Source organism: Pangasianodon hypophthalmus, chromosome 24, assembly GCF_027358585.1.
Source record: "Pangasianodon hypophthalmus isolate fPanHyp1 chromosome 24, fPanHyp1.pri, whole genome shotgun sequence".
NCBI classification, from domain to species: Eukaryota; Metazoa; Chordata; class Actinopteri; order Siluriformes; family Pangasiidae; genus Pangasianodon; species Pangasianodon hypophthalmus.
Window position 1 is genome coordinate 1,983,594 of NC_069733.1, and position 14,328 is coordinate 1,997,921.

Genomic DNA, 14,328 nt, shown 5'->3' on the forward strand with positions numbered 1-14,328 from the left:
TTCACAACAAACAAGTTCGATTATCCCTGTCCTAAACCAACCAACACACACACACACACACACACACACACACACACACACACAAAGACAGGCCACTCACTCGTTTCTATTCATGAGCTGTGCGCTATATTTCATGGTCTGAATGTTATTTAATTAAGTAGCTTGGTACGAGTTAATGCACGTCTCGGGTGGGATATTTTACTGGTCTCAATATTAATATGATTTTGAGTTTGATTTAACAGCTTGATTTTCAGGTCATTACGGCTGACGGGATATTTCACTGCTTCGCATAATTGCACAGTTCAACGTGTCTAACGTCCTTAAATGAACTTCAACCCAGTTGCTGAGTGAACGCTGTTAAAAGAACTCCATCTTAACCCCACGCTACACAAGACGTATGAAGAGAAACTTTTAGGTAACTTTGAGGTAACAAAGATAACTAAAATGAAAACCCAGACCTGGAAAACAGCAGTGTGACCATCTCACACTCATCCCACGACTCAGTCATACAAAACATCATGCATGTTATCGACATTTTCCATTGTACGAAGAAAATGTCTTTTCACTGTAATGATCAGAATCGCACTCTCCGGCGTCGCTCAGAAGAGAGCGCTTCCCCTTTCCTGTCTCGCAATTCCTTCCGCCATGCTCAGGAGGATTTCTCTACAGCTGCCTGGTGACGATTCGTTCATTCCTAACAGCGCTACACAAACAAAACCCAGACGGATCAAAACAGAGATGACGCATGAACGTTTACCTGATGTCTCAGCCAGATTGTCTAGTTCTCCAACTACACTTTCTCCACTTTGGTGAAGTCATGTGACTGCGGCGTTCTTTATCACTCACTCGGGCTGGAGGATTGTGAAGCGTGGCGAGAGAGAGATTGCGTCGGACAGCGAGCTGGTTCTGGAAAGTGACGGTTTTTGGCAGAACTGAAGGAACACGATCCCACAGAGGAATCACACCCTTCTGTGTCGAACCCCAACAGAGCCCAGGTCTGAAAATAGCCTACAACTGCATTCTCTATTAGGAAGAGCGGCATTTGGACACACACACACACACACACACACACACACACACACACACACACACTGTGGCTTACAGCTGCAGCAGGGCCGAGTCCAAACTGACACAGCTAATCTAATCTGTGTACAAATCAGGTCTGGGGGGCTCTGGATTAATTTCAGTGAAAAACAAACACACACACTCGCGCTCTCTCTCTCTTTCTCGCTCTCTCTCTCCCTCTCGCTCTCTCTCCCTCTCCCTCTCTCCCCCCTCCCCCCTCCCCAGGGAATGTGCTTGCTCATTGTAGTTAGTGAAAAGGCAAAACAATAGGTCACAAAAGCAGAATGAATAATAGGACAAAAAAACACAACAAACAGAACATTTTTTTTTTTAAAAAGTAGGAGTTTGAGTTCATAAAAATGGACTGAGATGGGTTTCTCCACAGCAGCACTAAATGAGACGTCTGCTTTCCCACAGTGCAATAAGCTGCCTTGACCCTTCATGACCTCAGTCAGCTCTTTAACGTCCTGAAATTAGAGAAAAGCAGCAAACAAAACAAGCTTCCGAGACGACTGCGACTCCTTCTTGTTCCTTTTTTTTTTACATGTTCACAGCGGTGTAAGAGTGAACGCAGGGGAATCTCATCATCCAGCCTGGAAGAAGAGGAGGCCGGGTGAAAAACTGAGTCATGGTGAGTCACGGTGAGTCACGCTCAGGGCTTTCTGGGTGGTCAGGGAATTATGCACCTGCCTCGGAGGTTTGTGTTTGGAGCATATGGATGTCTGGTTGAGATAAATTAATTCGATATTCGGTGGAATACCCCCAGCTGCCGAGGGAGGATGGCAGCGTTTCCTCCCTCTCTTCTTGTTGAATTGATTTTTGTCTAATTATGTCTGAATTGTCAGGGTGCCCAAATCCTATATTTATCAGCTAGCCCATGGGGCAAGTGACAGCAAGTATAACGCACGGACAAGCTAGTTAGCTAGTCTTCTAACAGATTGTATTGTAGCACATCATATTTGCGACACTCAGGAAAAAGTCAGAGAGTCAACATTTGGCCGACATTTTGCACGTAAAAGATAAGTCTGGATAGAGTGTTTATTCCCTCTTCATACGTTTAACCCCTACAGCAGGAGAGTTAGCTTAAATGAGTTTATTTTGGGTACTGAAACAATCTTTCGTCATCTGTGAAGGCTAAATAATCTCTCGAGTAAAAATTGTTCTCCCGTTAGCCAATGTGCGTAGTGCAGCAGGTTGTGCGATTTGTGAAGTGCATTAATTGCTTGTTGAACGCACTTGTCCACCAGACAACTACGAATAAAAACCAAACAGCCCAGACATGAAATCTGCTTGTCCTGGACGTCTGGCCTACTTATTTTTCCACCTCGGATACTATTTGGACCCAATGGCGAAAGAAGTGGCTTTCTTCATTTCTTTCTTTATATAAAGCAAGAGTCTTCCAAGTACACGCCATCTAGGCTGATATGAAATCTTCAATAAGAAAATGAGACAACCTGGGCTTGTTGTTCTAGTCCTTCAGACTGTTGAGGTTTTTCCGATCCGAGCAGCCAAAAAAATCCCAATACCCCTGAACGCTTCACATGGAGCTTATTGTTGACGTCCCCTGAGGGACCTCGAGCCATAACCTATACTGGACTTGACGTGTATGGGCCTCTAAGACAAAGAACATCTTATCCTACTGCAAATATGTGTACAAGACCACAAGAGCTGCATAAAAAAAACCCAAAACACTTAGTAAGGAAGAATAAACCTCTGGAATGTACTCGAAATCTCCATCTTATTGCAAGGATGAAGCCAAAGTACAGAGCAGGCTGATCAACGCAAACTGAAATGAATAGAAATGAAAATGGCATGGAAGGCTTTAGTATATTTACCATTCGAATGGAAATATAGGATGTTGGGACTGATGGAGTGATGGAGACCACACTATTATTTCATTCCCTAAGAAACTGCACTGCTTTCACATGATGAAAGAAGAAAGAGCGGCTGAGCAATTAGCAATATTTGAATTATAAAACGTTCGTACAAAACTTCAAACTCAAACTCGGCTTCATCAATAAAAACCGTGCAAGTTAAATACCGTTTTGCTTAATAGAGCGAAGTGGCCTTGAGCCAATGGAATTGAAAAAGAGAAAAAAAAACGAGCAAGTCTCTGGAGACGCCTCATTGTGCCATTGTGTCATTGTGATGTGTTTATTTGCAAAGAACCAAGAACCCGAGCAGCAACACCAAAACATTCCACCATCCACGCAGGGGTCCTGAGCTGATGACAAACGCCTCAAATCTGCCCCCTCTGTGCGGCAGGTTGCCTCCATATGGCTGCAATTTGGCGCCAGGGTTCAAACATGGTGCCAAATCGCAGTCCTACCTGTCCTGCTGTGAAGATAAAACGGAGGACAGACGTATGGGAGGATCAGCTCCTTTTTGATGAGCTACGGCCCTGAGAAACTGATTTTAGTGTTCCAGATGTGGAGCTAACGTGCTTCGGCGATAAAACAAATTGAAAACATGCGCGCAGTAAAACAGTGGAAGGAGGAAAGTTATATAACCTGCGTGAATAATGACAAATCGATGGCACCATGACTCCAGGTTTTTACGCTCCAGGCTACATCGTCTAATAGAGTCATTCATTACACAGTCTACATTTAGCATCAGCAACACCACCTTCTCTGAATGCGGGTTGTATGAGAGAACACACAAGGCTCTGGTATCTCGATATTTCATGCTGACATATTATTCTGAAATTTCTCTAGAAATGTTAGATGATGCAAGCCAGAAACTTTTACACAAGCTTATGGACACACATAACTGTGATTCTTCACAGAACAATGGAGTCCGTCGTAACGGTCAAGAGTGTGATGAGGAAAAAAATGTCCTGTCTGTTTGACAGATTTCAGCTTGACATTTGGATCAATGGAGTCTGGGGCATCGAGCATGACCTGGGGAAAAAATATGAGCCTGCGATTAAAAAAAAAAAAAAAAAAAACTCGCTGACAAGCTCCAAATGTCAAATCTTAAGAAAAAAAAAAAAAACAAAAACCACACAAAAAAAACCTCGCAGCTGTATTTATTTTCGAACCATTCTCACCTGTCACATGTCCCATTAGCAAAAACATTACTATGACATGTGGAAAAAGCGGTCCTGTCACAGGATAATGGGTTTCTGCGTTTGCTGGCTAAAAGAGGAGGTACGTTATAAAAAAAAAAAAAAACCCTCAGAGAATAACATGGGAAGTAGATCTTCTCCTTTTCTTCCTCTTTAATGGCGCTGTAGCTTTCAGCTGCTATGTCATCTCTCGGCCAGTTCGAAACAATTCCAAGTTAGATGAAGCAGCTCGGCTTCTGTAGCAGATCCTCCGTTGCGGTTGATCCAATCGCGCATATTTACGTCATTTATTTAGCTGAACGAAGCTCGTCGGACCTGAGACTAGTTTCAGACAGAGCTAGCCAGCTTCCCTGACCTTGCTCTGAGGAACACTATACGCTTGCGTGTCTAAGGTATGAAATCACATACAACTCTGCCAAATCATTCCTACGGTCTTCTGAAGATATAGTGAAGAAGTGAATGTTTGATAGAAGGATTGATAGAAGGGTGAGAGGATCTAATTAAGCTGGGGAGCAGAAACGCAGGGAGTGTGTGCTCGAGTTCAGACACACGACAGCCTCTGAGATTTGCGAACCTCTCGAGGACTGAGTGCAGAGAAACAGAGAAGCAGAAATACGACCCATGTGACTCACAAGGTACATTTCCCTCCAAATCTTTCACAAACTCGAAGTGAATTTGTGAGATGAGCTTTTCCTGTTCATCTGAACCATTCATTTATTTACTGCTTTCGGGCCTTTCTGAGGAGTTGTCCAAAACGAGCATTAAAACCACAAGAAAAGCTTTCTCGTCCACATTTGAGATGCTAGAAAGATCCTCCATGCTAATACACGCCACTTGCCCTTTCCCTGAACCGCAATCAGCTAACGCTGTCTGATTACCAACTCTAACCAAACGCAGAAATCACAGTCGGCACCGAAAGGGCAACTTCCTCCCGCCGGCACGAGCTGACGCCATGCATAAGTCACCAGGTCCTTCTCCAGGCAGCGGCCGCTGTTTAATTCAGGGTTCCTGCGTATCTGATGGGACTCGACCACAATATCCTTCGCCCTCTTATCTCCATACATTATTCATCCTAATTAACGGGACTGAAATTCAGTTCCAGCTGCGATTACGCCCTTGTCCCTAATCAAAAGTTCAGAGTGTGTATCAAAAATCATTACGAAGAGACAGGATAAATAAATAAAAGCATGCTTAATGACTACACGGAGGCAAATCGTGCCAACATTAGTATTCCCTTCTCGGTGCTTGGACGCCTTTCATTTGTAAACAGTGACACAGGGAGCGTGGATGGCGCGAGTGAGCAACGTTTCTCATTAAAAGGAAGATGTTCCAAATTCACCAACTCTTCAAGACAAAGCCAGAAGACTCTGTGATTCAGACACTTTCACGGAAGACTAGAGGGAAGGAAAAGAGGTGTGTAGAAGCTGTGGATATGAGGAAACCTGGAAGATCTGCAGACTCTTGCAGACGAAACATGACGTGTGGTCTGCTCGCACTGCGGTGGGAGTGGCTGAGAGCGGTCTTAACGGATTAAGACTCCAGAAGTGGGGCAGAGAGAGGAGGGGGAGGAACAGAAATCAGGACCGACCTCATCCATTTGGTCAACAGTGGGAAGCTTTGCTCGAAAATATGACCACCTTGAACTCGAGGACCCCTCGTTCTGCTCCTCACCCATACACAAACTCTCGCTCTTACAAAACCATGCCTTTAATTTGAAGGACCAGAGGGATGTGTGGGCTTCTGGCTCTCCTCTGCATCAGTGGCCACAAACAAAAGAAAAATTCCTCAAGATGTTCTCCCACATTGGGTCAAAACGCAAAGATTTTGCTCCCAGAGGCATCTCAAAAGCCAGGTCAAGGACAAATCAATTGCTACACTCCTGATAGAAAAGGACACTCGAGATATAAACGTCAAAAAAGAGAGAAGAAACTTTGGAAGTTTTGGAGGAAACTGCTACAGTTCCACAGAAACTTTTCCTCAGGAATTACTCCGGCATGCTGCTTCACTGCCAATTACAGCCTCCAAACAACTTAAACTCAGAGACAGAGAGAGAGAGAGACAGAAAAGTGAGACGGGAGAGTAAAATAGCGGCATTTAGCCGAGACAGAGCGAGAAACGGACCAGTCGAGGTTCATTAGACAACTCAATAGAGCTTTAAGGAATGTCGGAAGCGCGCCTCTCGCTTTTGTTCCCCTTTCACGTCCTGGTGGGAATGAGACGCTTGGCCGTTAAAAAGGGAAAGAAAACGAGACGAGGTGAGCAAGCGAGCTTCACCAGTCGCTTTAACAGCAGATGACAGCTTTCCTCTCTCTGCAAAATGGATGCCTCTATTGTTTCCACGCTCTATTGTTGATGTAGGGGAAGGCATAAAAAATTAAGATTTGTTATTATTTTTTGCATAAATTTGGTCTCCTAGGTGGTTTGCTTTGAATTTTTGACATTTCTTAGAAGTTTGTAGAGAGTGGTTCGAGAGAGGAAGACAGAAAAGAAGGAATGGGGAACAAATAAAGGTAGCGTAGCGCGTGCACTGAGGCCGATGGCCCCCCGTCAGCTTCCATTACTGGGGAAAGTGGAACACGCTCTCTGGACCTCCACTTCCTGTAATGAGCCTGTATTGTGAGATAAAGCTGCAGGGGAATCTCGCTCAGCCGACACACACCCACGCCGAACGCTCCCTTCAGTGTTACTTCAGCGCTCTACAGAGCCAAAGAATTTTAAAAGCTCAATCTTCTGAGTCGGGTGTGTGTCATATTTTTGGCAAGGATGTCAAGCTCCGGGGAAAAATAAACTACATGTGGCGTGGAGGGGAGGTGAGGGCCGTCTCAACCCCAGAGTTATTTATATTTGTCTTATCCCACAGCGCTGCTGAATCTGATTGGTCAGAAGGTGCTGATTAATTTTCTATAACAGCAGCTCTTATAGAAAACAGCTGCAAGTCACAGGTTTATACTAATGTGCTCTTTCTAATTCGTTTCTATAGTAACAACTTCCATGTTGCTCTGGGGTAGTTTTCTATTAGGAGATGTATGGAAGGAGTCTCCAGTGTCAGCGTCTGCAGAATCTTAATTTGGGGAGTTTCTTGGTAACATGATGAGAGAAAAAAGCGAGGGGAATGACTGTTTATAGCTGCTATAACGTAAGTGAGAACAGGAGCGAACCCGTCTCGCGGATGTTCTACAGTATCATTAAATTAAACCGCGTGGTGTTACAGGAAAACAATCAACTTTAGTATGGTAAGAGTATCTCCGCTTCATTCCGCCACCATGGCGCTGATTATTTTCTTATAACAGCACAACACGGAGTTGTTGGGTTAGCGCTATATGACATCATGGCTTAGCCTATAGCTGTCAGCTCTGCCTCTGCCTTTCCTGTAGCTCCGCCTCTGTGTATTCATCATGTATAAAACGAGAGAAACCTGAAAACTGCGTATTAGCAGAAGTTGTGCTAGGCAGATCAACTTTTTACCTCTAATAGTGGTTAAGTTTGTAGGTGGTCATATTTACCCCTAAACTAAAATGGTGGAATGGGCACTGCATCGAGAGAGGGAGGTGCTTTCACACGGTGACAGACATGACAGAGAAATGTCAAACTGGGGCACATGCTAACCGTTTTTGCCCCCGAGGCCATGCGCTTCGCATGGTCACTCTGCCATGTACAACATGGCTGACGCTGCCTCAGGAGCTCACTCGCCCCTCCCCCCCCTCAGGGCCTCTCATCCCAGCTGGCTGAACTGAGAAGAAATGTGATTGTGTGCATGTGTGTGTGTGTGTGTGTGTGTGTGTGTGTGTGTGAGAAACGCTCTATACATATCTGTCAGAAGAGCCCCAGCTCTTTTGAAAGGGAAGATGGAGCGCAGTGGAGGAGGAAGTAACAGAAGAGTGGAGAGGGGGATGAGGAGGAGGTGAGGGGGTGAAATGAACTGGCTCTTAATCGATCCAGGAGGCTGATGGATGGAAAAAGTGTCTCGCAGCACAAAGACATCGATCTTACGTCAGTATAAAGAACTCCCGATTGTGTTCATGTCAAAGCCATTTTCTCAAGTTCAAAGTGCGGGGCTTTAGTCTTATGCCACCGTCTGTGTGTGTGTGTGTGTGTGTGTGTGTGTGTGATATGACTGATTAGTAAAAATTTAAATGAAAAAGGACAAAAACATGAAACATGTCCATCACTGTCCCTTCACAGTCCCAAATTGGCTAATACAGAGCAACCATTGCTGTGTGTGTGTGTGTGTGTGTGTTCAGTCCTGATGCCTGGACAAGTTCTTCTGTTGTTTCCATGGTCCAAGATGAAAAAGTGTCATACATGCACCTATCTATCTCTCTGCTCACTCACTCTCTCTCTCTCTTCCTCTCTCTCTCTCTCTCTCTCTCTCTCTCTCACACACACACACACACACAGGTTTTTGTATCTCTGTGCTGAGAGGTGAAGATACATCAGATAAAATATCTGATAACAGTATGATTACCTACTAATCTCTACATGTCACCAGCCATTCTACAACACACACACACACACACACACACACACACAGGACAGCAGAAGATTAATTTCCACGAAAACAGGGCAACCCCTCCTCCCTGTCAAACACAAATCTGATAACTCTCTCACACACTGTCTCTCTCTCTCTCTCTCTCTCTATATATATATATATATATATATATATATATATATACATATATTCATTTTCTCTTTCTCTTTGTCTCTCAGTCTTCCTCTCTGTGTTTCCCAGTTTTGCTCTATTTGTCTCTCCATCTCCATCTGTCCCCATCTCTCTCTCTCTCTCTCTCTCTCTCTCTCTCCTATCATAATCTCTATATAACTAATGAAAAAACTGATACATAATTTAAAATAGGTCCAACAATACACACATCATTAGGTATGTATATGTGGTTGGATGGACACACACACACACACACACACACACACACCATGTAAAGTGTTTAAGCACAGTGCAGGTGAGTACTACAGCTCATAAACATAGCCACCGACTGCAGCTCCATGCTGTGTGTGTGTGTGTGTGTGTGTGTGTGTGCGCGCGCACACGTGTGTGTGTTGGGGTCATGAGAAAGCACAACGCTATATCAGTTACACATCCAGCTTGCCAAATGAGTTACAAAAGAGCTCATGCCAACACTGTAATGTATTTATGAGCGTGTGGCGGAAGAGCACCACTGATCTCAGACCTGTTCTGTGGATTTTATAGCAATATAAACACAAACACTCTGCTGATCCTGGATCAGTGTGAACACAGGAACTTTTGCTGGGAGCTAAAAGTGGTGGTGGAGATTCTCTTAGAAGCTTATATCCACTTATATATAGCCATTGGCACTTGTTCAAACATACACAGCCACACACACACACACACACACACACACACACACACACACACACAGCCTCAGGGGTCCAGCACATCCACCAGCCGTTTCCGGGTCAGTGCATCCGCAACACACAATCCGTTCAGTATTGATCCATATGGAGGAGTGTTTTCAGAAACCGGTGGTCAGAGAGCAAGTGGATCCACACCACAGGAGAAATCTCTCCATTTCCACACACACACACACACACACACACACACACACACACAGCTCTAATAATTAAGAGAGAAAATCTCAATCTGTTCCACTGGTCCAGGATCAGCGTAACGAAGAACGCGGTTGTGAGGAAAGTTTGACGCACTTGAACGCGGAGATTAAATTTAAACCCGGCAGGAAGTGAGGGCACTCAGCAGTCATCTTCCAGTTTGGGGAAGAAAACGTACAGATACACATCTGAACCATTTCCACCGTTTCATGTGTGGAAACTCAGACACTCAAAACAGCCCGAGCTGGGAGTGTGCTGAACTAACAAACTCGTATCATAATAATTCCCGTGATCATCTACGATATTGTATGAATAATGACATCATCATCACGAGATAAACGGCATGTGAAGCACACACCTGGTCACGATGCACCTCCAAAAAAAATCCAACAATCCACAATCTGTGTTTTTCTGTCTCTGATTCATTTCAACAACAAAGCAAACAGGAATTTTGATACGCCCCAACCAGACAGGTGTTAGCCCTCCTAATAAATGTACCAAGATATAAAGAAACTGCTGAGTATGTGAGGAATCTGACTCATGTCGGGGGTCAGAGGTCATGAACTGGCACGTCACGCGTTTCTGGAGTGGGTTTTTGAGGTGCTCCGGTGTCACAAACACAAACGGGAGATTCAAAATGGTGCGAGGAGTCGGTTAGCAGATTAACGGCCGCTGGAATGCGTCTCCGTGCCAACTTCTTTATAGACTCGGAGAACAATCAATCCTCACGCTTTTATCCGCTTTGGGAGGGAAAAAAAAGATGCGATCTGTATGAAATAAGTGCGCTGCCGTGGAAACGGTGCTTTAAGTGAAACATGCTTAGAGGAAAAAGCAGGACATTCCTTTGATGTCCTGACGCCTTTGCTAAGCGATGAAACAATGGCACTGAAGAGCCGTGGTGTTCTTCACAGCCACTGAAGTGTCCAGATGTGCTAAATCTTCTAGACTCTGGCACCGCATCCACCGCTCACATAAACAAACATCAACATCTATATCATTTCTGTCTTCCTGATTAGCCTAAAAAAAAAAAAAGCTCAACATTCTTCTTTTCTTCCAACATGCACAAGCCGTGCTTTACTGTTGTGTGGGAATCAGGTGGCATTTAAGACATTACACTGAGCGATTTAGAAAGAAACAGATAGAAGAAGAAGGAGAAGAAGAAGGATTGTGGATTGAATTCCTCCACACTGACCTGCTTGACTTCGGCGGGCATGGCTGAATTCCCGTGCGCACGCAGACTCGGTGAGAGCAAACTTTCAGCGTGTGTGTCCTAAATCACTGTGTGGAAGATCAGCGCCTCAGATCTGCATGGCCATCCTTTCATCGCACGCGTGCACTCCTCCTCCTCCGTCCAGTCTCTCGCATGCTCCGAGGGCTCGAGGCGCGTTCGTCTGAGGCGAGAGCTCGGGGTAAAGGATCCAGGCGAAAAGGCGAGAGTCAAAACAAACCTGAGCGCGTGCACACTCACTCACACTCACACGCACGAGCACCGTGTGAAAAAAAGTTGCCCCTGCCCGGAGAACAAAACCCCTGGGTCGAGTGAGGGAGGGGAGGAGGAGAACGACAGAAAGAGGAGGGCTGTGTGTGTGTGTGTGTGTGTGTGTGTGTGTGTGTGTGTGTAAAGAATCCTATCCGAGTTGTCCGGCTGTGTGAGAGTAACGCTTTCCTGCTCCCTCTCTCTGCTCTCCTAACACTGCATCTGAGCAGACGAGGCGGAGAGAAAAAGAGAAGGAGGGGGCTGACAGACGGACGCAGCTGGAGAGAGAGAGAGACAGAGAGAGAGCGCGAGAGAGAGAGAGAGAGAGAGAGAGAGAGAGAGAGAGAGAGACTCCACCTCACCAACGTGCCAAAGGAGCACAACCCTGGCAAAGGAGACGCAACTTTTCCCTTCATCCCTTCATTTTGCCCTCTCTCTCTCTCTTTCCCTCTCTCTCTCTCTCTCTCTCTCTCTCTCCTTCTTTGTGTCTCTGTGCTTTGTCCTTTTGTCCTTCAGTCGGATAAATATGTGAGAGTGTTTCCAGACATTATTCAGAGTGTGAGAATGAATTTCAATGTTTCACTGAAAGATAATTAAAGTCATATATTTTCCCCCAAAAATATATAATGTGTTCTCTTTACAGAAAATTCAGGCAGAGAAATATTTAACATCTGTATTTTTTAAACCTCTGCACCGGGGAATTAGTTCATCACACGCTCCTCAAAAACACAAATTCTCATCCAAATCTTTCATTCTCCAGTAGCTACATTTTTTCTCTAGAGCTCCAGACATTAAACACGGTGTAAATTCTCGTTTTTACTAATATTTATTTCTGATTGTTTGATATTACGAGGTGTAAAGCGCAGAGAGGAACAGTGACTCCAGCGCTCTTTTCCGTGGCTAAAAATACCCACATGTGACAAGAAAGCCGGAGATGTTTTCACTGAGCGTCCAGAAGAATTCATACCGCCTTCAGTCAGAGCTTGGTTCCACCGTCATGCATCAGAAACGCCTTTAAATAAGGCGCTCGGTTATTTCCACGCACGCCGTTTGGATTTTAAACATAGCAAAGCGCTCCTGCTGAGTTTCATCAGCACAAACCGTGTGAGAAAGATTCAGCCAATCAGAGTGATGTGAGGATGAGCTGCAGGTTTAAACGAATGAATGTTTTTCTATCAAATCCAGCACTGCAGAAATTCCTGAAGATGACGAGCACATGACTAGGGAATTTTTTAAACTGTTCTTTTGGATAGTTATGGGTTTTTGAGCTTTCTGAAAACATTCTATATAGAAACCACTTGGTTTTAGGGTTCTACACAGAACCTTTTAGGGTTCATCCAGAAGGACTGCCAAAGAACCACTGACGGTTTTAGCGTAATGCACAGACTGACGTTTGTTGTTCATTGACTGAGTCATTGATTCACTGAGTGATTAACTCATTCATGCATCTTCTTTCATTCGCTGAGTGATTCTTTTATTGATTCAGTCGTTCATCTTCCTTTCTTCACCGAGTGATTCACTGATTCAATGATTCATTCACTCATTTTCATTGATTGAGGGATTAATTGATTCATTCATTCATTTTCCTTCATTCACTGAATGATTCATTAAATGATTGATTCGTTCAACTTCATTCATTCATTCACTGAGTGATTCATTGATTCATTCATTCATCTTCCTTCATTCACCAAGTGATTCATTTGTTCATCTTCCTTCATTCACTGAGTGATTAATTTATTGATTCATCCATTCAGCTTCATCAGTGGTCTATCCTACTCATGGTGACGGATTAATGTTACTTTTGTTAATCAAACTGAAAAAAAAAAACCCTTCCATCTCTTCATCTGTCTAGATATATTTAGATAAAGCACCATGTGACCAATTTTCCTACTTCAGCAGAAATAATATACCTTGTGACCAAACTTTCCACTTCAGTCGAGAGTGAAACCGTTTTTCAATTCCTTATATAGGCTTTTAACATTTCAAGCTGTTCCATTTCTACAGGATTATAAACACACATCACATTTTCTTAGAAGACACACACACACACGTTTGGAGTGTAATGATTTACATCACTGGGAGTTCCTGAAAGAAATGAACAGTCGGCATACGAACACGCTCCATTTCTGTGAAAAAACACAGCGAAACCTGTGCATGAAAGAAACAGACGGAGACGAGTGTATAGCGCAGTCATGCTGAGAACATATTTCACACGTATACGGTCGGTAATCACATGATATGCCTTGTGAAGCCTTGTTTCAGGTTTACGCCTCACACACCAGCAGGGATTGTGGCAAGTGCGTCAATAGAGCAATAGAATAATGTAACAATGCAGGAATGAAACGGTTTGTTAATCTTTATCAGCGTTTCCTCCAAGGACTGCTTATGCAATCTGAAATATGTCCTGAGACAGCTTCAGCTAATCAGCCCCAGAGCGGGCGAGCGAGCGAGAGAGACAGGAGAAATATAATAACAATAATAATAATAATAATAATAATAATAATAATAATAATAATCTGTCTGAGAAAGGTGATAGGCATCTCATCTCATCCATCAGCAAGCGTTTTCACTTTGGCAGCCTCACATACACACACACACACACACACACACACACAAAATCCTACAGCACTATAGCCAATGAGATGATGGTGCTTTTAAGTGTCTGATGCTTCAGCCCTGGTGCGCTGGAGTAGATTTCGGACAATTCGTTTGATGTGACATGTCGGTTAGCCAGCACTGTAATGCACCTGATCACACGACACATCCACCGAGACTGCTTTTAATCCGGGTGAACGCGCTGCTTATAGACGCACAGCCCGGGGAGCAGAGGTCACATTCCTCCAGTGACTCCTGAAGACTCAAGAGCCTTATTTTAAACACATGAGGATGCTTTACGGAAATCTGAGATCACACGTTTGGTGAAGGTTTGGAATTCCTAACTAACGGTGCGCTCTTTATAGCTGCAGCTAAAACCACCAAGCCTAGAGGACAGGACAAGAGCAGAGCGTAAACAAACAGTTTTTATGAAGTCTGGAGCTCTCAAGGAGGCGAACGGTGTAATAGCGCATAATTTGGTGGTTTAAACATTAAGAGCCCGAGCTCAGAGTTCGCCCGGGGGACGAGGACAGTCTCTATGGCC

The 14,328-nt window shown here is 44.3% G+C and overlaps 1 protein-coding gene across 11 annotated transcripts in view; it reads right to left on the minus strand.

The window, feature by feature from the left end:
• arvcfb (ARVCF delta catenin family member b) overlaps positions 1–14,328 on the minus strand; it is a 143,051-nt gene that overhangs the window by 62,518 nt on the left and 66,205 nt on the right. Inside the window, exon 1 of one of the 11 annotated variants that reach the window (XM_026940311.3) lies at positions 10,905–11,418. The exons of 9 other annotated variants lie outside the window; for them this stretch is intronic. In XM_026940311.3, coding sequence (XP_026796112.1) covers positions 10,905–10,925 — 21 coding nt within the window. In that variant the 5' untranslated portion in view covers positions 10,926–11,418. Of the gene's footprint in view, positions 1–757; positions 1,203–10,904; positions 11,419–14,328 lie in introns of those variants that run through there. One more of the 11 variants, XM_053228984.1, reaches the window with a different exon arrangement.